At 27.3% G+C, this 27614-nt stretch overlaps 2 protein-coding genes across 2 annotated transcripts in view; one reads left to right on the forward strand and one right to left on the reverse strand.

The window, feature by feature from the left end:
* The first annotated feature begins 251 nt into the window (after positions 1–251).
* Positions 252–14319, forward strand: LOC111627181 (arrestin domain-containing protein 3-like). The gene is made up of 6 exons (XM_023370787.1): positions 252–623; positions 7827–7958; positions 9047–9270; positions 9426–9608; positions 9686–9871; positions 13821–14319. Exons 1-6 carry the CDS (start codon positions 503–505, stop codon positions 13995–13997), a joined length of 1023 nt encoding a protein of 340 aa, XP_023226555.1. The 5' UTR covers positions 252–502; the 3' UTR covers positions 13998–14319.
* An 89-nt stretch (positions 14320–14408) lies between these two features.
* Positions 14409–27614, reverse strand: part of LOC111625401 — a 19165-nt gene continuing 5959 nt past the window's right edge. The window contains exons 2-10 of the mRNA XM_023368571.1: positions 27141–27196; positions 26945–27035; positions 25514–25616; positions 25332–25443; positions 25150–25255; positions 24804–25068; positions 21083–21173; positions 20896–20988; positions 14409–14835 (exon numbers count right to left, since the gene is read on the reverse strand). Of these exons, the coding sequence (XP_023224339.1) occupies positions 14522–14835; positions 20896–20988; positions 21083–21173; positions 24804–25068; positions 25150–25255; positions 25332–25443; positions 25514–25616; positions 26945–27035; positions 27141–27196 (1231 nt within the window). The 3' untranslated portion in view covers positions 14409–14521. The remainder of the gene's footprint in view (positions 14836–20895; positions 20989–21082; positions 21174–24803; positions 25069–25149; positions 25256–25331; positions 25444–25513; positions 25617–26944; positions 27036–27140; positions 27197–27614) is intronic.

The following is a 27614-nucleotide window of genomic DNA, read 5'->3' on the forward strand; positions in this document are numbered from 1 at the left end:
TAGAAAATATAACCTATATATATATTTTTTTTTACAGATTACTTTACATTTTCTTAATCCAAGAGGGCAAAATTAAGTGTGTATACTCGTCGAACTGGTTTCATCAATTGACAGATCTTCATTCATAAATATACCGAAGATAATTGGAATATAATTATCGACTCTCTAAGTTTATTACATCCTTATAGGTGTTATACCAGTACAGAATATGACTTTTCTACGTAATAAAACAAACAAAAAAAAAAAAGTAAAATGCGGAATTAATAATGTACAAATTATTATTTTAAAAAAGTTCGTGTTCTGTTCCGCTATTTCGCCGAAGAGAGGAGATATTTGATTGGCTACGACCGACTTCCTTATAAGAAAGCAGTCAGACAAGTCTTGAAAGGCGCAGGTTGCTACTACACGGAATAGCCACATTCTTAGTTAACGAGCAATCCATGTATATAGTATCTTGTGTTGACATCGGACATGTAAATTTATCAAACGGAATATAAATAGCATGGCCAAGAAACTAAGAAAGTTTCTGATTATTCTAGACAACGAAAGTCTATTATATTTTCCAGGATCTTTTTTATCGGGACGTGTTTTAGTAGATTTGGATGAGGAAACACCTGTTTTGGGTGAGTCAATTATCAAATTTTTATTCCTTTATTGATAATATCTTCGTCTTAACTAAACGAGTTTCTTATTTAATTTATATATATATAATATATATAAAAAGAAGTACAGTACATGAAAAAAAGAACTAAATATGTACATTTAATACCGTTTCTGTATTAATGAAGTATCGAGAAAGGAGAATAAAGTAGTATTTTAGGAAAAATCGTAATAAAAACAAGAGAGAAATATACACAGAAGGAATGATTTAGGCCTTTAGGACACTTTAGGAGTTGTCCCATTTTCGTAGTTTGGCATTAGGCCAAATTGTAGGTGTTGTAAACCTGATGGATACAAAGCTGTACAGTTAATCTCGACTGTATAAAGTTTTTAACAATTAAAATAATCGTTTTCTATCACTCGATCGATTGGAGTAGATTCACCACCAAACTAATCTTAGCCGTGAATAGTGGTGTTTTGTTGACACATTAGCGAACTTCTTGTCGTCTCTAATGGAATTCCCTTTAATGATAGACCCACAAAGATTTATAGAACTAAATGAACTGATCGTTTTCTTACACTCCATTCAATCAGTAAATCGGGGGAGGAAAAAAAAAACAACTGTTATTATGAATAATTTCAGTGCTATTGTCACACAATATGAATCCTGCCTGACCCCGAAATTTGCGCTACATTAATTTTAGAGCAGAGAATTTTAACGTGCTAATTAATTAATTTTAATCTCCTAGAGACGTTATAAATTTATTCGAACAGATAGAGAAAATTAAAATTTTCGCTTTAGCTACAGATTTAAACACCATAGAATATTGCAAACTTAAAACTAATTAGAGCCGTCAACATAATTAATTCGGAAGTTATGGCACGTTTCAAGTGTTAATGAAAACCTCATTACTAAAGTTAATAGCAGGATGCAAGAGAGATTTATAAGGGGGTGGAAATACGCGTAGAATTCACGCTTACATAGAAAATATTTAGAGAATAAGAATGGCGAGTTAAACGGAAACGTGTCCTAAATCGTTCAAAGAAAACAATGTCCTATTTTTCTTCAGTAAAAGAACAAAATGTGTGACTAACGATCCAAGAAAGGTAGAACGTCGTCAACTATTCTCAATACAAGAACTGCAGGAGACGTTTTCTATAAGAACTGCACTCAAAACATTTGTTGAATGAATTACGGCTTAAGGACTTCGCATTATTATTATTATCATTCGACTTGTTTTCCTTGAAAAGAACAGCCTATTACTGAAATAGACTGATAGAAAATTAAAAGAAAAAGATTACAGAAAATATTACTAAATGTACTTATCTAGAATGTACATTGGCGTATTAAGGCCTCCTTCAGAGACACGGTAATGAGTGGGACCCAAAAGAATTTGAATTAGGAGGGCCCCCATGTAGACTTACAGTGTTGATTTTCAGATATTTTTCTTCGGGAAATTTGTTTTTTTTTTAATATAAAAGATTGATTTAGGGCCCTGTATTAATGGAAACTCCAGGCAATTACCCCCTTTTTTTTGCCCATAGGATAACGAGGCCCCTAAGGGCTGATACAGTGTTGCAATGTAAACAGGAGTGTAGCGTTATTATTCGAAGAAATTAAATGAGTAAGAAAAGTAAATAAACGAGATTTATGTACTTATCTTACTTCAATTTAATCTCACAAGATATATATATATATATATATATATAATTCTTATAAATAAAGCATTATATTTTTTTTAAATAAAATAAATAAAGCTTTTCATAAAAATAATAGAGGAAACTAGTGACATTACGAAAACTTATTGATAATATTAGGAGTTATAAAAGGAAAAAAATGGCAATGATAAGAAAGCGTGAGAAGAATAAACGAAATGATGACATTGATTTGAAAATGGGAACGAAAAAAAAAAATGATTATAGAGAAGAAAGGATATCGAAAAACGTCATTTCGTTTCTTGTTTTCTAAGAAAAACAAGGAAGGCAAATGACAAAAACACTCCAACAATTCCAATAATCTTCGCCAACCTTTATTATTATCGTTGTTGCAAGATGAGTCAAATTAATACCTCGTTGCTTTTCATCCCCCATATAGAAAATATAACCTTTTTTTTCTATAGATAGACTTTCTAAAGTACGAATTATTTAAGAAAATTATCATCAAATTTTTAATTATTTCGTCTAAATGTATAATAGATTATTCAGTATTTAATTTATATATTTCAATTCCTACCTAGTGTGTATATAACGTTTAATTAGTTGTTAGATAGATAATTAATGAGTGAAATAAAAAAAATAAACCAGGCAAAACTTGTTTGATAAGTTTAAGTGTATAGAAACAAATATAAAATCGAATTATTTCTTTAAATAAAATCTAATACATAGACTGGTAGAGAGATTTTCAAATGACTGTATAAAAAAAAGAAGTACAGTACATGAAAAAAAGAACTAAATATGTACATTTAACACCGTTTCTGTATTAATGAAGTATCGAGAAAGGAGAATAAAGTAGTATTTTAGGAAAAATCGTAATAAAAACAAGAGAGAAATATACACAGAAGGAATGATTTAGGCCTTTAGGACACTTTAGGAGTTGTCCCATTTTCGTAGTTTGGCATTAGGCCAAATTGTAGGTGTTGTAAACCTGATGGATACAAAGCTGTACAGTTAATCTCGACTGTATAAAGTTTTTAACAATTAAAATAATCGTTTTCTATCACTCGATCGATTGGAGTAGATTCACCACCAAACTAATCTTAGCCGTGAATAGTGGTGTTTTGTTGACACATTAGCGAACTTCTTGTCGTCTCTAATGGAATTCCCTTTAATGATAGACCCACAAAGATTTATAGAACTAAATGAACTGATCGTTTTCTTACACTCCATTCAATCAGTAAATCGGGGGAGGAAAAAAAAAACAACTGTTATTATGAATAATTTCAGTGCTATTGTCACACAATATGAATCCTGCCTGACCCCGAAATTTGCGCTACATTAATTTTAGAGCAGAGAATTTTAACGTGCTAATTAATTAATTTTAATCTCCTAGAGACGTTATAAATTTATTCGAACAGATAGAGAAAATTAAAATTTTCGCTTTAGCTACAGATTTAAACACCATAGAATATTGCAAACTTAAAACTAATTACAGCCGTCAACATAATTAATTCGGAAGTTATGGCACGTTTCAAGTGTTAATGAAAACCTCATTACTAAAGTTAATAGCAGGATGCAAGAGAGATTTATAAGGGGGTGGAAATACGCGTAGAATTCACGCTTACATAGAAAATATTTAGAGAATAAGAATGGCGAGTTAAACGGAAACGTGTCCTAAATCGTTCAAAGAAAACAATGTCCTATTTTTCTTCAGTAAAAGAACAAAATGTGTGACTAACGATCCAAGAAAGGTAGAACGTCGTCAACTATTCTCAATACAAGAACTGCAGGAGACGTTTTCTATAAGAACTGCACTCAAAACATTTGTTGAATGAATTACGGCTTAAGGACTTCGCATTATTATTATTATCATTCGACTTGTTTTCCTTGAAAAGAACAGCCTATTACTGAAATAGACTGATAGAAAATTAAAAGAAAAAGATCTACAGAAAATATTACTAAATGTACTTATCTAGAATGTACATTGGCGTATTAAGGCCTCCTTCAGAGACACGGTAATGAGTGGGACCCAAAAGAATTTGAATTAGGAGGGCCCCCATGTAGACTTACAGTGTTGATTTTCAGATATTTTTCTTCGGGAAATTTGTTTTTTTTTTAATATAAAAGATTGATTTAGGGCCCTGTATTAATGGAAACTCCAGGCAATTACCCCCTTTTTTTTGCCCATAGGATAACGAGGCNCTTAATTTGAATTTTTAAATGTTTAAAGCCGGTATTAAACCGCTTAAATAGGCTTTATAAAAATAATTAGGCTATAAACGTCGGTATCTAAGAGAAGAAAAACGAAAAAAACAAGTAATGATAACAGTGATAATTCCATGGTAAAGATGACTTTTAAACCAATTTCTGGTAACTACTACCTCAAAATACTTATCAGTTACTGTTACCTTCCACATAATAAGTATAATAATACATCGAAAACACTTAAACTTTCCTTAATTTCGTGTCAACCGTATCGACAGCCTACTTTTAACCCATTACACCATTCTTTCTAAATGATGTATAAGGAAAATTAAGCGTGTAATTTTGCAAAATACGTTGATTGTTACAAATATTATGCAACGCAATCGATTGTACGACAGAATAAATATGTTTTTTTTTTTTTTATTTTAACCTAAGAAATAAATGTTAACGTTTTCGTTTTACGTCCGTTCTTGCATTTCGTGCGAAGTTATCAGAGCTTATAACAATGAAAATTGCAGGACGTGAGCCATTAAAGAGGGGGAATAATATAATAATAATAAAGTTCTTTTAAAAGGAAATATATAGTAGAAAAAAATCACCTAAATAACTTGCAAATAAATTTTTCACATAAATATTAAATAGAGAAGAATCCTTCTGAACCTACGAATTAATTGACCAATGTAAAATTTTTTATTGTAAACAGCAATGGAAGCCTAATTTTTGGGGGATTATTTTAGGCCCCAAAACAATCTCTTATAAGAAAATACTTCACCCAAAAATTCCCTCGATGTAAAAAGTCAACAATGTAGGCTAAATGGGGCCTCCCCCCTAATTCAATTTCGTCAGAGCCCCACGATGCTATAACGCTCCATTGTTTATGTAGAATTATCTTTAAATATTTTATATACGCTTTATAAATAGAAACATTCTAATATGAGTTCATTAAAATATATCTAATTTAATATTAAATTATATGAATTAAAGTGAAAATTACGCAAAGTGAAATTAATTATAGCCTATATATAGTCCTTATTATTAAAGTCAATATAAATTAATTTATGAAGTTATTATACAGTATTTAGTTCATTAAATCCTATAAATTATTTCTCTCTCTTGTTATAATGTAAATAAATAAATATCTGCTCACGTTTTTTTATAAGTCGTTATTTCTCTTTTATTATATTACACAAGTGAACTTCGATCTACCCGTTGAGAAGTAGCAATTTCTCAGTAATAGAGAGATTGCAGCCGAAGTTTTCATCTCTCAAACGTGAACGTCGAACGTCGAGCGCCGCTTAAGTAAGCGGTGCTCGACGTTCGACGTTTACGTTTGAGAGATGAAAACTTCGGCTGCAACCTCGCTAATATAAATGCTAAAAATCCAGTTTGATTGTATCGTGAATTCGATAGGAACAATTTCATGCTTTAGATAAAAAAAAATGGGTGTTTTCCTAAGCGTAAGAGCACGATAACAACATCCAAATTCCAATATTATCTTAAGAGCCAGAAATATCCTTTTCTAATTCGTTTCGCATTATTGCCGAACGAAAACGAAAAATCTTCTTCAACCATACGAGAATTACAGCGTTGCATAGAAGAAAAGATTTCAAGAAAGTACATTATGCTGTTTCTAAACCATAAAAACAATCTGATAATTCGGATTTTTTTTAAAAAGTCATTCAGCCCTGTGGCCTTCTTTCCGTGCCCACAACGGGAGAACCCTATAGATGAGGAACGGGCCTGGTCATCCCACATCAATAATTTCTCCTATTATGGGCCTGGCCAAATCACCACCTTAAAAAATCCTCGGTGTTTTGGGGGTTGAGGATTTGATCCCGGATCCTATAGTACGGTAGACTGATGGCTTAACCGCCTCGTGTACGAAATATTTCCATATTATTATGAGTGATGCTATAAATAATCATAAAAAGTATTGTTCTAAATAAGTAAAAAAAAAAAATTGGGAGATAATCTTAAGGAATAAATAAATACCATAGAGTACATTGTGTAGTTCACATCAAAAAACAATACAATGCTAGGTCAATATAAAAAAATAATAATAAATTTATAAGAATTTATTAGACCAAAACCAAAAAAAAAACTATTTCAAAATTGTATTTATTTAATGTAATTTAATTCATTTGTTTATTTAAATTTAAAAATAAAAAAAAAATTTAGTGTGGAAACACTTGGTTATTAAAATCCAATTGTGACATTGAAAGAAAATTGCATTTAAACTATTGCAAAATTTGTTCTGTTGTCAACTGCATCCGATCAATTTGATCGATAGAAGAAGTGTATTGATTTTTTTTTTGCAACAGCAAAAGAGCAATTGCGAATCAAAAAATACAAAAATCTTTTAGCTTTAACCAGAGCATAGAGAGGGGATCGATACCCCGATGATCTTTTGTTGATAGCAAATTGTTTCAAAGATATAACATTAAAGTAATTTTCCTTTGATTCTTTTTAATCCACACGTTATTTTGTAATATATAATTATAACAACTGTACGTAAAAATCGAGAAATAAACGTATTTTTATGTAAAATTTTCAGCAAAATCAAGTGAACAAAAGATTCTTGTATGAAATGTTTACAAGAAAAATCGTTTGTATATATGATATATTTAGAAAAGGTATTTATTAATCGCTACTGAATACAAAAAAAATTGATTTTAAATAAAGAAATTATTCGCAGTTGGAATTAAAAGCACGATTCTTTCGAAGAGTTTCCATTGAAAATAAAGAAAAACAAATCGCATGCTAATTCGATTGTTTCTTCCTTATCTAAACATTAAAAATAAAATAATTTCTCGAGTAGAATTATTTTATATAATCTTATACAAAGCCGAAAGATTCCTTTTTAACTTAATTGATTTTCGGATTGAAAAAAGAGAGATAGAAACTTTCATTACTTTCTACAATGATTAAAAAATAACTAATTCAATATCGAAAATTGCTTCCAATACCACCGACGATTTAAGTATATTTCTATTAACAGAATTACTTAAAAATAAAAATAATAATAAAAAATCTCTTCCGAGTAAAAATCAGCAGAGCAAAAAAATACCCTTTATATATTCATAATTCACGAATTTAAAGTAGAAAAAAAAAATCACCCTTTAAATACTTTAGTTCCTTTGCTTCTGGTGTTCTTCACGTTACTATTTAATTCCATTCAAAATTTCGAATTCTTCGCTACCAAATCTTATCGAAACGTGTTCAAATCGATGAACATGACGCCATTTTTAATCTAGTAAAAAAAAAGTTTTTATTAAAATAAGAGAAACATCTTTATTAAATCTTATATAATAACTTAATTATAAAACTATTTGTAACTTAATAAATATTGATTATTCTTTTTTTAGGGCTCTATTTCCACATCGTTGGAGAGGGTGTGGTTCGTTTATCTAATACCACCGGTGCCGGCAGTTACAACGATAAAGAAAATTATATAGATTTTCGTATGAAACTGCTTGGAGATACTCAACCTAAAGAAGGTAAGATTACCTTTTTTTTTTTCTATAAATTACCTCGTCTTAACAACTATTATTTTACTAACAGATGGCATCATACTTCTAAAGAATTTTGGGGGAAAATTTTTATTTTGGACACTGTAATTACGGGAGAAAAAAAAAGTACACTTCGATACTAAGAAATTACTTTTCGCTACGTAATTAGATCCGGAAAATAGAACTGTTTTTTTTTTTTTTTTTTTTTGAAAGGAGATAGTAAAACTCGTTGATAATTGGACACATATCGGGTAATTCGGCTTTCTCAATGGCATGTGACTACCGGCACGTGACGTTTGACACCATCAGATACCAACCATCACACCGTCCTTCGGAAGAAATATTAGAGAAAACAATGACTTAAAAAGCAAAAAAAAAAAAAAAAATAATAATGTTCTTAACGACCGAATACATTCGGTCCAATTAAGCGAAGTGTGAGAGAATTTCTGATTTTGTGGCGTGTAATATCAATAAGTTAGCCTTAACATGGAGTTAGATACTTTAAAGCAATTAGCTTTCTCTTGTAATTGTAAAGATCCATTGATCCGAGCAAAAGTATCTGTTCGAGACACTCCATTCATCATCTCATCCTTATGCCATAAACTAACTACAATACTAATTATATAAAGTTTCTGTTAACAAATCGTGTGATGTTTCTCTCTCAATTCTTTTAAAGTAGATAAGTCCTTTATAAAAACTTATTTTGTATTATTTTAAAAATATATTTTTTAATTAATTAATTAATTAGCTCTTTCAGGATATTTCGTGTATATTTTTTTTCAAATCGCGGTTCAGTTTCCATTCGATTAAATTGGAAATTCTAAACGAGTTGAGTCAACAGAGCCAGGAAAAAGAAAAAAAAAAATACATTACCATTTGTAGGTGTTGAAGGTGGGCCTATTTACAAGATTCGTGTCACGGTCAAACAAACATCCTTTCATTTTCCTTTTACAAATTCTCGATCACGTCAGCGGCAATTGTTTTTTTTTTTTTTTTAAACAAAAACCTCGACATTTAATCTGTTAAAAATTATTATTTAAATAAAAGATAAAACATTATTATTATTATTTTTCCAGAAAATTTAGATCGAGTAGTCATTCTATCCCCCGGAGTTCATTCGTTTCCGTTCAAACTGGGTTTACCTTTAGGTTTGCCTTCTACATTTTTAGGTAAACATGGCTGGGTACAATACTATTGCAAAGCGGCTTTGAAAGAACCTTCCGGTTTAATACACAAAAATCAACAAGTGTTCATAGTGATGAATCCTATCGATTTGAATCTTGAACCTCCTCTTCTCATGGTAATTCTTTAAATTTAACTCGTTCCTTTCTATTCTATATTTAAATATTATTATTATTATTAAACTACTTCGTATTATCATTTAATATTAACAAAGATAATGTATAGAATTATTGATAATATATATATAGAAAAATATTCAAATATATTTTTTAGCAACCTTTCCATTGCGAAATAGAGGAAAATCTTGGTGTTCCTTGTATGACTTCTGGTCCAGTTACTTGTAGAGTCCGACTAGACAGAGGGGGATATGTTCCAGGAGAAAGCATTTGTATTTATGCTACAATAGATAATAATAGTCGCGTTACTATCAGGAAAACCAAAGCCATCCTGACCGAAGTAAGTCGATCGTCTTTCGTTAATTATTTAAAAAGTGATGACTAGAGACATTATTAATGAACATTCATTATTTGTAGACAATACAATATACGGCTAAAAATAAACTAGTGCACTCGGAAACTCGGGAACTAGCATCGTTAGAAAAGGGACGTATTCAAGCCGGAACTTCTGATTATTGGAAAAATGAAATGTTATACATCCCTCCTTTACCTCCAACGAATTTACGAGGATGTCATTTGATACGTGTTCAATACGATGTTTATGTAAGTGTTTAAATTAATTATTCTATATAAAAATAACATAATAACTTTCAAAATGCAAACATATTGTACTGACGATCAATATATTTCAAAGTTTAATGTTATAGGCTAATATTACTGATATTATATTATACAGTATTTTATGTTATGTAAAATATATTTTTATATATAAAAAATATACTTTAACATGGATTATTTTAGATTTATTACATGTAACAATGTTTTTTAATATTGATATTTACCAATTTTTTTATTGTTAAATGAAAATATCAGTACAATATTGTTTAATAACAATGTATTTTTTCTATTTGATCTTACATTTGAATGATTTTCTTCTTATAGAATTTGTTATTAGATATATAAATAACCTAGGATATATATATATATATATACATTATGTTACTATAAAGAATATTAAATTTATATTTTATGGAATTTTCAAAATATTAAAATGAAATATAAGAATTTNTTAAATGGTGAAGAAGAAGTTAGAATAAACAAATTTGAACAAATTATTAAATGTTATAGTATAGAAAAATAAAAAAAAAAAACAATGAGACTAAGGATTTACTGGCTACAGAATACTTTGTTGCTATCAATTAAGGCAGTTCAGTATGATAAGAGTTAATTTGCATATATGTAAATCAACATTGTTCTAAGATATTAATGAATAAAGAAAAGAAGAAGGAAAAAAAAAAGGCTTTATTATCAAGTAGAAATGATGTGTTTAATTACTTTCAAAAATAAAACAAGTCCATTGTTTTATTTTTATCTTTCGAGATGAAGCTCATAATTTTCTTCTGGGAATATATTCTTCTGAAGATAGAATTATATTATTCTGAGAACATTAAGTGTTATAGTAATTAACATTTTCTTAATGTTCTCAAAGTAATATTTTTTATTCACTTATGTTTTTTTTTTTTTTGAAATGTTTCATTTATATATCTAAAAGTTTACTTTCATATTTCTATTTAATGTAATTTCGTTATCAATGCTTATATTTACTGATAAAAAAAAAGTTACAAGAAATAGTATAAATTTATGTTTAATTAATTCAAATTATTCAAGGTGTAATCTTAATATGACATATATTTATGTATATTTTAATAATTTTGACATTATTATTATTAACAGCAAATTTATTTTTTATTCAGTAAGTAAATCAATAATAATTTAAACTAAAAGTTGTGAGTTTATTGATTAGAAATAACTTCTTTAGAATGAAAAATTTCTGAAGAATTTTGCCATGATAAACACAAAGTACAGTCGACCCCCCCTATAACACTGTTGATAATTCCGTTTTATATGAATTCCATGTTGTACGAGTCACTTAGATTTTATAAATATGTGAGCCATTCACAGCCCGGCACACATATTTGTAAAATCTAAGTGACTAGTACAACATAGAATTCATATAAAACCGAATTATCAAGTGTTATAGGGGGGTCGACTGTATATTCAATAACATAATTATGTTTTACAATTCTTTATCATAGTAAAAACTGAACATAAATGGCAATTTATTTATAATTTACTATAAAACAAAAAAAAATCAAAAATAAGCATTCTTTCAAAAATTTGTCAAATAGTGCAGCAGTATGATTGTTTTTGTTATAAAATTGTAAGTGAACTTACTCTCTCTATTAATTAAATTTGTGCTAATCTTGGTCAAAAGATAGCTAACGAGTTTGTTTACTTGCATTTAAAAAAAAATAATGCATAGAAGTTGTATTGTTCCAGTTTTTAATAACAGTTATAAGAACCATAAAGTCAAAAATTCTGCTTTTACATTTCCAAAAGTCATACACAGATGAAAAAATAGATAAATACAATCCCAAGTAAAAAAATTCTTATCCAATTTTAAATAATATGGATTCTTCTGAATTATATTTTAAAGATCATTTTATCAAAAGAAGTTTTGATCATTATATTAATGACATTCTATAGTAAGAGATTAAAGAACTAAATAAAAAGGAAGATCCAATACAAATGTCATTTCCTAACTTCTATTTCATATTAGTAATATTCACCAAATCCATTAACAAACTTCAAACAAAATTAAGCTCAAGTAAAAAAATTCCTGTGGTGACTAATACAGTAAAATCCAGCTTAAACCTAATTGAGAAGGTAACAAGTTATAAATATTGAAGAATTTTACAGGATGCTAGTCTATCTGCATTTTCATAAAGTTATTTATTATATGTGTAAATTCATATATGTATTAACTACATACCAATAGTGACTATTTCTATTTATAACTGAATTTTAATTAAAAAAAATATCGGCTATTCAATGGCTACTTTTGAGTTAGTGACGTTCATATCGTGGCATTTTTCAATGGCACTTTGGGAAAAGGGTTATATTGATTGTTAACGTGCGGAATTTATGATAGTATCGAGTGTTGCCAGTGAATTAGATTACATGTATTTCTTTTTTTTTGGACGACATAACAAGTTTTAAGGAATGTACAGTTATAGAGAGTAAAGTTTCTAGGATTCTAGTGTATAAGATATATACAATATTCTGAAATTTATTGTTTACAGTCAGATTTAACTTTCATTATATTGTGATAATAAATATCCCGAAATGACAATTGACCATACAATTCATGGCCTGCAAATCGGTTATTGACAATTTTTTTCTTATTAATCTTAAAATAAGTTTTTAATCAAAAATTAATAACATCAAGTTAAATAACTTTTATAAAGTTTAAAATTTTAAATATTCTTTATGTACCATACTTTAAAGAGTCATAATAATTATTTATGTAAAAAAGACATTTTTATTATTAAAAATATTAGGCTTCTATTTTAAATAAATATAATTTTCATTATTTAATTAAATAAAAGAATATATATAGAGTAATTCATTTCACAATTCACAGAATTATCTACTTAACCAGCATTTAATGTCTAATGTTAAAAATCCCACTTACTTTACTTTTTGAAGTGTTTCATACTTAATTATTTCCAAATAACTTTTCTTCGCTGAATATTGATTGCAATGCATTAAAGAAGACAATTCAAACAGTTATATATTAGTTTATATATGAAAGGATAGAGAGAACACTCCATTAACATCTGGTGGCTACGAAAAACAAGAGTGTAAGAGATGAGGCATTATGTTATTTATAAACTATGCCATATACAAAAAAGATTGCTACATTATTGATATTTATTATTACTTTTATTAATTTTCTTATTTCTATAATGCAAATTATGAACACCTACTGTAAAAAATTCTATGACAAAACATTTTATAACAGTGTATATACTTAGTATGAGTACAATATACTGAATAAAATCACTGTTTTATATGTTAAACAATGTTCATATTGTATATTTAAAGGTATTTTTTTTTCAAATCATCAATTTTATTTTTGTATTTAAAAGATTAATTTTTTTTTCATGTTATGAAGTATTTAAGGTCAATGAATGTACAGTATGATAGTAACTTAGCCAGCATCATATCCCAGTCATTTAAGTACCCAAGAATGATCAGAGTATTAGGAGTTGAATAAACTTCAGTCAGACAGAAGTGGACCTTGAAGAAAACTAGTTTATTAGGATAAAAATCCAAATGATACTCTTCTGAGTCATTTTAGCTCAATATTTCAGACATACAGGAAAAAAACCTAACATAAATATCTATTAATGATAAATAAATAAATTATAATTAAACAAATATCTCACATTAAATCATATATACTTAGAACAGTTTGGAGCTTTTAGAATTCTACGTACATTACTATATAAGTAAACCCAGCAAACTTTAAGCAATGAATAACTAGGAAAAAATTCAAAATAATTATAAATATTCCATATCCACAAGATTAATAATTAGCTACATTATAAACATCATTTACTAGTAATATATATATATAGCAGTATTATAATTTTTCACATATTCTTTACATGAGTGATATACTAATTTATGTAATATATTTTTTTAGTTTTTAGTGCAGCCAAAAGGTCTTGATCGTGAAATAAAATTACAACTTCCTATTATGATGGCGACGTATCCCATTAAGAATACAGATGGAACTTTACAGAGAAGGAAAGGAACTAATTACCCTGCTATGTTGCCTGTATTTCGTCCATGGTTAAATGGAGGAACTCTAAAAAAATAATCTAAATTTTGTCATTCAAGGCCAAATGTTTAAGTATTTGAGATGCCAGAATCAAATTATGTATAAAAATTTTGTAATTCTGATGTAACATTTTCAATATCTAACTGATAATGTATCAGTTAAAGAAATTTAATGTAACACAATTTTATATATGTGAATTAATCAAAATTTAATGTGTGCCATTATTACATTGCCTTACTTTTATAACAAATAAAACAAAATGTACATATAAATTTAATTTTGCATTAAAATTTTTTAATTATTTATTAAAGACTTGTGAATTTTTAATAATTAGTATGATAAATCTTAACACAGAATTAATATAAAATTCTTATTGTTATTATTAAAATATAAATAAATCTATTGAATTAAATTACATTAAAAATAAGCATAGATTTACAAAAACAAGATTATTATGTATCATTTTTCAAAACTACATTAAAGAATAATTAGAAAATAATTATATTTATAAAACCACAAACTATTTTTTTGTCTTTCATCTCTGATGATGAAATTTTTTGACATCAGTCTTGCAAACAAATACCCGTTTCTTTCAAATCATTGTACTGTATTATTATAGATGAAAAAGAACAATCATCATTGTGTTTTATATTATACGGACCATCAGTAATATCAAATAAAGGCACTTCTGGCATAGTAACTTTTGATAACAATTCATCCTCGTTCCAAGAAACATTTATTAAATCCTTAGAAGATAAGTCTAAACTTTTTGAATCTCTTTCAGTTGAAGTAAAAATATCATCAAACATAGATTGCATTTCTTGAACAGAGTTATTAAGTGACTGGGATAACATCTTGGCACTATTAATAGAGGCATCTGTAATAAAATAATTTCATTCAATTTTTCATTTAAAAAAATATATATTAATCTTTAAAATTAAGGTTTATGTTAAATAAATTGTATACTTTAGTAAAATTATAGATTTCAATCATGCTCTATACCAGTGATTCTCAAACTTTTTCGATCCACCGCCCCCTTTGTTCCATAAAGTTATACCCAACGCCCCCTAACCCATTTTCTCTTGTGTGAGAAAAGGATTGGAAATATTCTTAGGAAAACTTTTCTATGAATCTCACACTTTGTGCCCTTACTGTACATTGTTCTCATCATCTGGAAACCATTAAACGCAATGTTTCCTCTTATCAGCCCCAATTTTGCCTTTGGTCACCGTTCAATACCCTGCCTCTATCATAGATCTATTCATCGCGCCAGAAGGGGGCGTTATTGCTTACTTTGAGAAACGCTGAGCTAAAATAAAAGTCAATGTGTTAGAAATATTCAAGTTGTGACCTTCAATAAAAAATAAAAAATATATAAAATGTCAACATTTTATATATATTCCGTCGAATTTTTATATATAGAATTTGTCTGCCGTCGCCCCTCTATATTTCCTTAACGCCCCCCAATTCTCTTTGAGCCTTCTACTGCCCCCCTGAAAGCCTCCAGCGCCCACAAGGGGGCGTTATCGCCCACTTTGAGAAACGCTGCTCTATACCAAAATCTACATATTAGCAATGAATGAATATCTAACTACAGAGATCACAGTTGAGAAAATTAAAGACAAAATAAATAATATACATAAAAAAAAATACAGTTCAAAATTGAAGAAGAAAATAGCACCGATAACAGCATTAATTACTTAGATGTAACAAATAAAAGAAACAATAATAGTATAACTTTCACTCCTTTCAAAAAACAATGCTCCATAAATAAAACAATTCACTACACTTCTAACATACCTATGTATATAAAAAATAATATGTTCAACATGGAATACTCTGAAATTAAAACAAGAACCAGCAAAAACTCTGAAATATATAAATACATAAGAGAACTAAAAAAGAAGTTTATGTTAAATGGCTATCCCAACAGAATAATTAACATCTGAGGGAAAAAAAAGCTAAATGATAAGAAATATGAAAGAATTAAAACAAATGACAGCATCAGATATATTAATTTTCCCTATATAAGATGTCTATACGAAGAGATAAAGAATTGAGAAAAATAAACGTAAAACTAGCACCAAATTATGAAAAACTACAGTCTAGATTAAGGGCAAAGCAATTAACAAGAATAACTAAACATGAAAAAGATGAAACAAAAAGTGTTGTTTATAAAATTCCCATGTACCTGTAGCAATACCAATGTTTATATAAACGAGACAAAACGGAAATTGTATGTAAGATTAAAAGAACATATATTGCCGATTTAAAACATAATAGAATAAACTCTGTATTTCATGATCACTGTTTATTAAATGATTGTAATATAGACAAACTAAATGTTGAAATTCTACATAGAGAAAAAATACATACAATAGAAAATTCAAAGAAAGTTTTGAAATCCTTAAAGCTAAAAACTGTATTAATAAAAATTTAAGTCTTAAAGTAAGTGAAAACTGATTAAATATTCTATAATTATATTAATATTAAAAATAAATTAAATTATAGCATGTAAAATGTAAGTTAAATAATTATATTCTGCCAAATTATGTAAATTTATATAAATCTGCATTATGACTGGATGCAGGAGCTGCACCAGTGTTGTGTAATGTTAAGTGTAAAAGTGATCTGTTGTAAAAGACTCTTAATGTCTATTAACCTATAATCTTTTAATTTGTGTACTGGAAATACTAGAACCCTTTTAAAAAAATTTTAACCTTAAACCAGTGAAATATCTTTTAAGGAAATTATTTCCCAGGTATGTACTTTAACAAATTTATGTATCGGTAAACTACCTTCTGTTACATAGTTCATATTTACAAGTTGATTATTTGTAAATTAGGAGCGAGTAAAAATTACGCTGGCAAAACCTGTTTTACTTATACACAAAGATTTTAAAAACATCATTGTAAAAAGAACAACTGAAATTTTAAGATATGTAATAATCGGTAGAAAACTTATAAATTTCTATATGTAAAATAAAACGCAAATTTATAAAATTTGTAGGGATGCCCCAAAACCAAAACCGGATATATATTATTATGCCAGTCCTATGAATGTATATACTTTCTGTTGAAAAAGTGCTTATGGTACATCACACAAAAAGAATTATTGATTTAATATTAAAATAATTTCTATGTTAAGCTATAATAGGAAAATGAATTTATGTAGAATCTTTTGATATTTAGTTGAGTGAGGAGGGGCAGTGCCCAAAACGTGTTATTGCACCTGTAACCGTATCAACTAAATAAAGACGGAATACCGCCAAGTGTTGAAATAGAAACACACCTTGTGTTAGTGAATCAAATTTAACTACCCATTATTTTTACACTATGTGCTTATAAGGATTACAGTAGACCCTCCTATAACGCTTAGATACGTTCCACGCTAATCGAATTTTACGTTGTAGGAATGATTAAATACATGAGCCAATTGCAGCCCGATAGGTGGGAACTTTACGGACTAAGGCTGTTCGAAAGGTTTTCTTCTATAAAATTAACCAATTCTAGACTAATTCCACTCAACATTTCCAAAACACGTATAACTTTTTGGGAGTAATCTGTATAAACTATGCTATAAACAAAAAATTATAGGATTACTTACCGATTGTGTACCGTTCGACTACGCCCGTTGTTCAAAGCTTGTCTTCGTCGCGGAACAGCACACGAAACGGCGGCCGCGATATCTGATAAATAATTTATCGCAGAAAGATAACTTGACCTTTGGAGACATCATTAATATAAATAATTTTTATGGCCGTTGAATAAGAAGTGTTTCTTTCACAAGAAATGTATAAAATTAGTGCTGTATTAGACTTACGGTACCTAATTTACATACTGTACAGACGATAATAAACTCAACTTACTAGCCTAAAATCTCCGTAGCGTGTTGCCAGGCGGCAGAAAGCATATATATAATTATAATAAAGTTACAATAAATTAAGTTAATATATAATTATATATACAGTACCTAATTTATATATAATTAATATATAATTATATGTACAGTACCTAATTTATATATAATTTATATATAATACTAAACAGACGATAGCAAACTCAATTTAGCCGCTCCGTAGCGTGGCGCAGGGTCGGAGGAAAGTAGTTCGGCTGCTCATCCACTATTGGTCCAGATTCTATCAATCTTGTTGCGAAATGACGTTATAGGAGGTATTTTATACGAATGTTTCTACAATTTTTTCGCTACGTTATAGGAATTGTCGTTATAGGAACGCACGTTATAGGGGGGTCGACTGTATAAGTATTGAGCACATCTTTTCAAAAATATATGTTACTCATTAGTCATTACTCTTGAAATCTCAACAAGCTAAATTATTTTTAACAATTTATTTGATTATATATAGTAGAGCCAAAGATAAAGCCAACTTTTTAACAACTTTTATTACATTAACAGTAAAGTATTTATAAAGATCATCTTCAAGATAAGCATTTTCAGTAGCTACACGCTGCTAAGTTCATACCACTTATTAAAACAGCATTGCAGTCAACTCTCTATTATCTCCTAAATTGCAATCATCATAGCATTTTTCACAACTGCTGATTTGAACTTGTGACCATTCTGTAAGCTTTCATTCTGATAAGAACTCTACTGTTAAACAATGTCTTCACCAAAATGAAAGCTCTACTGGATGGTTGCAATTCAAATCAGCAGAGGAGATGAAAAGTGCTATGATTGCATTCAAGGTGGTAACACAAAACAAATTGCAAGACTATTTAATAAGCAGTACAAACTTTGAAAAGAGGGTAACTGAATATGTTTATTATGAAGAACTTTTGTAAATATTCATACAATTAATGGAATAAAAGTTATTTGAGGAGTTTGGTTTATTTTTTACTCTACCACATACAATTTAATACTTCAAAGAAATATAAAGCCATAAAATAAAACTTATTTCTTTGATATAACTTTGTTTTATGCAATATTTTATAGTATAAAGTAAGTTTCATTAAGATGTAGCTTGAATTATAAGCAAAAAATTAATAGTTCGTGAAATCTAGCTCAATTTCTACTATAGGAAATGTGAACTAGAAATATGAAATTTTGAACAAAACTAAGACTTATGAAATCTGAAAAAAACATTTAAAATATTATTTCAAACTAATTGATACTTGTATACTGTAGTTTTGTAGTACAAGTAAATTATCAAATACAAATACTGAACATCCTGTACTGATACATATCCATTAATCAAAAGTAATATTTTTTATACATTGTTAATAAATATTTATTTTGGGATTCTACATAATCATTTACCTGTACTTTTCATTTTATATATGGTATTACCATTCATATTATTAGAATTTCTTTTTGTATATTCAGAGTCTGAATAAGTTGCTTTCTTTGATCATTGACTACATGAATCTTTATTTCTTTAGTAGAGAGAGTCTCTTTTGGATAATAATGCAAAGATTATGATATGTAAATGATAATGGAATCAGAAGTTAGCCAATCCATAATCTGTTTCATTATATTTGTGATTTTACTTTAATGAAAGCAATCAATATTTAGTATTATTTCAATCAATAAAACATCCAGTATTCAGCTAGATTGTGAATATTTATTTATTAAAGTAAAAAAAAAATTTAAAAGATGAAATGATATGATAAAAACAATCAAAAAGAATATGCTGAAAATGTGAAAAAAGTATCTCTATCTCCAAAGAAAGTTTTAAAAAACTTATTTATTGAGGAAGAAATGTTACAAGCTATCATAAACACATCAATTTAATAACTTGCTTCAAATTATTAGTAAATAATATTTTTAATTAGATGTAATCACAAGTAATATGTAATAATATACCTAATAATGTGGATTATAATAAAGCCAATTTCATTATTTATTTTAAAATGAATAACATACATTACATAAGCATTTATCAGCATAAGCAAATTGCTTATTAATGTTTATTATTTAAATAATATTTGGATTTTAAAATTGAATTCTATAATTTTTTGTTTATCATATATGTCTTCTTTATATTCCTAATAAAAATCCATAATTATTTAAATAAGTGTTATTTTAGATATGTTACAATACTGATAACACTTTCATTTTCTTATAACTTGCTTATTTTTAAAATAATAGTTTCAAAACTTGATAAGTTGTTAGTCTGAAATCACAACAGCTTAGCATTTTATGAACATTTAAAGATTGATTCGTTTTTTTCCATTAAAAAAATAATTCACTACCAATTGTTTTCAAGAAAATACTTTGCAAAGTCATTAAAGTTAGATTTGATTTGAATGAAATTTCAAGATGATTCATTATGAAAGATAAGTATTATAAAAGAAAAGTATTGGAAATAGCTATTCAAAATATAAGAATCATCTAGATAGATTTAAACTAGAACATAGAAAACAGTTGCTACAAAAGACATGAAGTTCCATATATCAGTATTTCATGGATTCTTTATTGTTTTACCCAGAAACAAATAAACCACAAAAAATTATGTTGGGATTTTTCAGTTGACCACTTATTCATATATGATGTCATATATTATTTTCTGTCTTTGTGTTTTATTAAAAAATGACAAGTAATAAAAATTTATCTCTATATTTAATTTTTGATGATGAAACCTCTAACTTTGGTTGTATATTTAAACAATCATGTACGGTATATACAGATATTGAATACAAAGAAAATATATTATGGCAGGCTGATTTCAGAAATGTGTGCATTAACATTTTTCTGTTTGTGAACAAAATGTAATGTAATTATTCTATACATTGACTAACAACTGATTTGTAATAAAAAAAATGTCAATAAAGTGTATATCTATTTTTCACTACACTGTATGTTGTATTTTAGATATGTTACCATACTTACCCTGTAAGATTTGATAATTTGTTAATTGCAAAAATTGCAAAGAAAAAATTAAAAAATATATAATTTATACGCTTTAACGAATTCTAACCTATTTCTTCATGTTGCTGACAATTTGAATTTATAATACTCGAATCAACTGGTGTTCTTTTCAATTTATCTCTTGTAATAAAAGCACTTCGTTCTATAAATAAAAACATATATTAAAAAAGCTATAATAATAGAACATTACGCTCTTATTTATATTTATAAATGTTAAAATTATATCATCTAATTACCAAATAAATCCGGTGTTAAATTGTCAACTGAATATGACGGCACATTCTCAAAACTATCTGATTCAGATCCATTCAAAACTGACTCAACAATCTACATAATAAAAAACATAAATAGGATAATTTCAGTAATTTGCAAATATCTTCGCCATTTATTTTTTTAAAAATACATCAAAAGAGAAAAAATAATACTTTTTCATTTTAATTTTTTTTAATTAATTTAATATATATAGAATAAAAAATAATATATAGTTAAAATTGACAACTACTGCTATGATTACCTTTATTATATCCTTTTTATCAGCTAAATATGGAATAAGATAGTAATTGTTGTAATTAATAATTACTATTAATTATACATAAATATAGAAAAATTATCTTGTGATATTATTACAATATAAAAATAGAGAAGAATCAAAATTTGAAAATTCTCTTATAAATTCTTTCAACAAATTCACATTATTGTTAGTAGATAATGAAATTAAAAAGCATGAATAGACCACATTATTTTCTATCTTTAATTATATACTATAATGTTTGATATTGTTTGCATACTAATTGTACATTTAGTTAATAAATAATTTCAAGTTTATGGCTTTCAATAAAGACAACAAAAAGCTGAAATAATATTTACTTGATTAAACTTTTAAACTTATACAATTCCATAGACTGGGGAGACCATTCCACTAATGGACATTTAAATTTTGCAATGCATATCTCGTCAAGAGATTTCCCACATTATTAAATGGCATCCATGTACTGAATCTGCAGTGTGAATTTCAGCAAGAAGGAGCAATATGTGGTCATAGGAAGTGGTAAACTAATTTCAGGTGTCTTGTTTAATTTTTTCAGGCAACACTTAAGATTCTCATCAGCTTGTTTTGCATTCCAGTTGAGACTAAAACATGAAGAAATATGTCTGTTGAGGTGCATGTTTAACATACAGAGTGTTTAACATTCAGATCTTGAGACTGTGATCCACTACCATTCAAACTTTAATCTTAACCTGTTCCATTAATCACTGGAAGCAGTCAACTTCAAAGTAAAAAAGTTTAGGCCTTGATCCTGTTCTCCAAATCCTTTTCAGATCTAGCTTCCAAACCATTTTCATAAACTTTTTGCTTCAATTGATATCAAAATCTCTGAATTGGGCTCAATTGCAGAACATTTGGATTACTGACTTCACATAAGATGAAAATTCCATAATGGTCCAACTTGGCAACTGTGTTGTGAGCAGAATGGGTAGTAGCCATGTCTAGTCAGAAGACAATATCCTTTGTCAAGAGAGTACAGTATTTTTTTAGGAAGGATACTAAAAATCTCTTCTGTATGCATTCATTGCCATGTACTTCTTTGATGATGAAGAACCATGACAAGACAATTAAGGTCCATGAATGTTCCTTTGTCTGATTGCCAGACAAACCAGAAGCTTCAGCGAAATCTTGGTGTGTGACTTCAGGATTCACATCTAGCCCCTCTTTGATGAAACAGTGATTGTTAGCAGCACAGTTGCTTCCATCAAAATTGAAATAGGACTTGTTGTCCATAATCACATCAAAATTGTTTGATGACTTCAAGATTCCATCAAGCAACTTCTGCAGGATTTTTTGATTAGTAAGTTTCTTCATCATGTATTTTGGAGCAGACTAATCTAGCAAACATGTCTATGTGAAATTTTGAACTTTCTACATAATTTTCTAAGCATTTGTCTAACTTTTTCCAAGGTCTCATCCTCCCTTCTTTTCAGCCATTTTCTTCATCTTCAATCATTTCCTGTCCTTTCAGCAGTCCTTCCTCTTGCTCTACCCTTAAAATGATGCTATACACTGTACACAATGGAAATCTGATTGCAAAGAAATATTTAACTGTATAAGATTTTTTCCATTTTTGTGATTTTCAGTATAAAATCTTTCAATTACATTTCTTTGATTAAATTCATCCATTTTTAATGGAAGGATTGGATGAATTTAATCAAAGAAATGTACTTACATAAACCTTTTCAATAAATGGAATCAAGAACCTTCTAGAATGTATGCTTTCTCATGCACATGTGCAATTATTTGAAATTACCAGAAAACATCATTGAAATTTCTGCAGATTTTAACAACAAACACCTGAACATGCACAGATGTAAATGACCATTTCACAAGCTATCATCATCAATACCTGTGGTTCTTTATCCTATTATGCAGTGTCTGCAACTTTTTTATTTAATATCTCTTTTGATGATTATGCCAATTTTTACAGCTATATAAACTAATAATAAAGCATTTTATTATTAGTTTATATAACTGTAAAAAGTGGATATTTTGTATTCAATTTTTTTTTTTATCAGCAAATGAATATCAATCCTTTGATTCTTTAGCTATTTTGTAATTATTTAAATACAAGAATGATAGTTTTAAACTTTTTACAAAATGTGCACGATATCTGAATTCTTTTGTGTCTGAAATCTTTGTAACTGATCAGGTTGTGTATCACACTATTCCACAATTGGATAATTTACCATTTTTGAAAAACTCACTTTTAATACTATACTTTAAATTTTATTTAACAAAATAATAGTTTGAAAAGTTGGACAACAAACAGTGATGTGGCAGTGTACAATTAAATTTGTTCTCTATAGCCTTAATTCACAATAAATGATTGTAAACTAAAATGTATCCAGATGTGGAATAGGCTCTACCAGAGTTAATTTTTATGCATTTTTGGAAAAGGTTTGATCAGGCATTGTTTACCCACATCTGTAATTTTCACAGAAAAGTAATAAATCAGAATGGCTTAAATAAATTATTACTCTATTAATATAAATTACTAATTACTACTAATACATTTTTATAAATTAAAATGGCTTAAATAAATTATATAAATTAGTAAGTCTAATTAATATCATCATTTTAAAAAATAGTAAATTTAAATGTTTTGAATCAATATCTATTTAATCAAAGAATTGATTTCAAATATACAATAAATGTTTATCGATTTTCATTTTCGGAGGCTTTAATGATTTGTGTCTGTTACACAAGTTTCTAGTTATTGTATAGAATAATTTTAAAAATTTTACATATATTTTTGAAAACATTAAAGCAAAAATAAACAATTATAATAAACATGATAATATATTAAAAATGAAAATTCGACCACAATCTGGTACATACCTAAAACAAAAATACTAATTTAAAAGTACAGAAAATGAAATTATATGAAATTAAATAAAGTTTTATAATTAAATTTTTAAAAATACAAAATTATTTATTATTTTTTAAAATTATTAAAATTTTTCCTAATTCAATTATAAATTATTCCAATAATCTAATCATTAGAATTATCCAAACAGTAATAACAAATTACTCAAATCATTAAAAAAATAATAAGCACATAAAACATTGTATATTTAATATTTATCACCAAAAATTCAATTATAAAACTAAACACAGTTTAAGCATATTTAAAAGTATATTATTATTCTTCTTTTATAAATTTTAAGTACTGAATTAAAGTTAAAAAGCAGATAAACTATGTTCAGTGTTTAAAGAAAAAAATTTAAAAAAACAAATAATAAAAATTCAGAACTAAAGAAAATTTTAAATAAATATTTCAATAATGCAGACTGCGGATATTCATTTTCTCTTATCGACATATAATAATAAACAATTAACTAAATAAATAATGTTTAAAAAATAACAAATAAAAAAAATTTACAAAGATTTTTCATTATTTATACCTTTTCAGCAAATTTACTTTTAACATTACAATCAACAGTAGAAAATTCTTTTTCTTCATTGAAAACATTCATAAGTTGCTTCCTAGAATTTGTCGATAAAATACTATCTGATCTATTAGCATGATTATATGCTGCAGAATAATACGAATCAATATTTCTGACAGAAGAGTCAGACAAATTTTCATTAGAGGAACAGTTAGAATGCCAAATGACTTTTGTTGTTTGCTTCTGACCAATCTTTTCTAATTGTATAACAGGAGATTTCCTAAATATAAATAATTATTAAATAATTACATTTAAATTTAAACTATAAGAAATTACTGAAATATTAAAAGAAAAAAAAAACCTTCTATTGTTGGAATCTCTTAAATTTGGACTACAAAGTGGATCATTTAACAATGGACTTCTAATATATTTTCTTTCTCTTTTCAAAATCACTTCTCCAGATGTTCCTGAATTTTATATATAATCAAAGGTTGTATGGATAAAAATATTTATTGAAATCATTTAACTGTGATAAAAACATACCCAAAGTAGGAGAAAGACAAAAGATTCTTGAAGGCAAAATAGACTGATCTTGACTTTCTGATGGTGAATAAATATAATCAGGGGTTTGTGAACATAACTGAAATGACTGCTCCTATATTAAAAATCATCTGTTATAAATTATTATTGAGAAACAAAAAACAAACTTCACAAAAATTACTAACCTGAATATTAATAATAGAATTATGGTTTTTTCCATTATAAATCCCATCTAAACTGTTTACAGAAATACCAATACCAGGTAGATATTCTGTATTTAACCTCAAACTAACATTAAAGCAAAAAATTTGTTTTAGAAATATAATCATTTGGTATAATTTAATCTAAAATTATATATATTAATTAAAAATTTATCACCACATTAATATAGTAACTACTACGATAGCTTTAACTAACACTTTTAACTTTTAATCTAAAAAAATAATCCATATTTATGAAAACAATTTAAATTTATGCCATTTTCAATCTTATATTGATTACATAAATAAAAATGAATTTTAAACAAAATAAATTTACACTTAAATTTATATTGGCAAGAATTTATAAAGAATTATCTATACAGTAGAGCATCGTTTATCCGAAAGTTGATTATCCGAAAGAATTCCAGTCGGCCTAAAGTATAATTTTTATTTGTTTTTATATTTTTCAATGTATATATTTCATTTGTAAAACATAAAGAAATCATTTTTAATGATACAATAGCCACGATCATTATTTTAAAAAGTTTATGTTAGGCTTAACATTGACGAAAATTCAACGCAAAGCGACACGCAACAGAGAAAAATTTCAACACAGGATAGATTAATATATTTTTTCGTACATAATCGATTATCCGAAAAATAAGTTATCCAAACAATCCCAGTCCCCAATTGATTCGGATAAACGACGCTCTACTGTAATTCCTTCATAGAATACCAGTGACTCTTTCATTTTTCACATTCAATTTAACAATATATTGCTGCTTTACTTTGATGATGACACAACTAAAAACAAATACTGATTTTGCTTTTTTGTTTTTGTTTTTTTTTTTTTTGAATAAACTCCTTAGATACAGTACTTTTATCATGTAAAATGGCATATTTCTACCTCTATTGGATTTCCATCAGAGATCACAGATGTCATCAACTGTTAATCAATTAGAATTTTTAAATGTGTCCCTTGTAAAATTAACATTTTTTAAATTATGCTACTATCAAAACAAAGCAATGATATTTGATATATGGCTAACATTTCTTCAGCATTCTCAAAGTTTTTGGAGACAAGAAATAAGGATAGTCAAAATAAAAAGCATGAAATAAGAGAACAGACAGTATAAGCTTAACATAAAAGAATTTGTAAACAAATAAGACATTCACTGCCACAATCTCCATTAAATCTGTAGAAAGCAGCTAAAGAATTGTTTACATATAACATAATGATTCATGTGTTAAAAGTTTTGCTCTGCATTTTTTAATTTATATATCTAAATCAAAAATATATATAGTAAAATATTTTACGATAAGAATTCTTCATGTTTAAGAAAAAGATTCATAAAGCAAACATTCACATAATAGGATCTAGGTATAGATAATTTTCTTTATAAACATCTATACTACCTTAATTCTTGTAAGATATGAAGATTTAAAATGTGGTTTTCTAAATAATCTTTCAAGACAGGAAGCCATTGTTTTGCATTTGGTAATTTTACTGAAAATTAAAAATTAAACATTAAATTTTTTTTCCACCATAAAAGAAAAAAGAAAAAATTGTTAACTATAAAACACATGAACGATAACTTTCATATTTAAATACCTTCCTTTAACTGTTTTTGTTGAAACTTTAAATATACATTCCAAATTCCTAGTATACTAAAACAAAGTCAGAAATAATAATCATTAAAAACTTAATTGATAATTGCATATTTTATTTTATTCTAGTTAACATATTCTTATAAATTCAAATGTCATTTATTTTGTTCTGCTATTATAATACAGTAGAACCTCGAAAACTCGGCCTAATGTGGACCGAAGGGTGGCCGAGTTTGTGAAAATGCTGGGTTATCGGGAATGGGGTTAATAAAGGATAAGTATGCGTGTTTCCTCAGAAAATAGTGTACTGTACTTGTATGTATTGTTTGCTGGAGAATACAACAGAGAATAAACTGCCCAAATACCCTTAAACAAAGGAAAAGTACGTACTTTATGAAGGCATAGAGCCTTTACTACATGAAAATGAAAATTAATGAATACACTGTGTACAGTAATTTACCTGATAAGACAGACCTCA

Source organism: Centruroides sculpturatus, unplaced genomic scaffold (assembly GCF_000671375.1).
Source record: "Centruroides sculpturatus isolate CEXI.00-Female unplaced genomic scaffold, Cexi_2.0 scaffold93, whole genome shotgun sequence".
NCBI classification, from domain to species: domain Eukaryota; kingdom Metazoa; phylum Arthropoda; class Arachnida; order Scorpiones; family Buthidae; genus Centruroides; species Centruroides sculpturatus.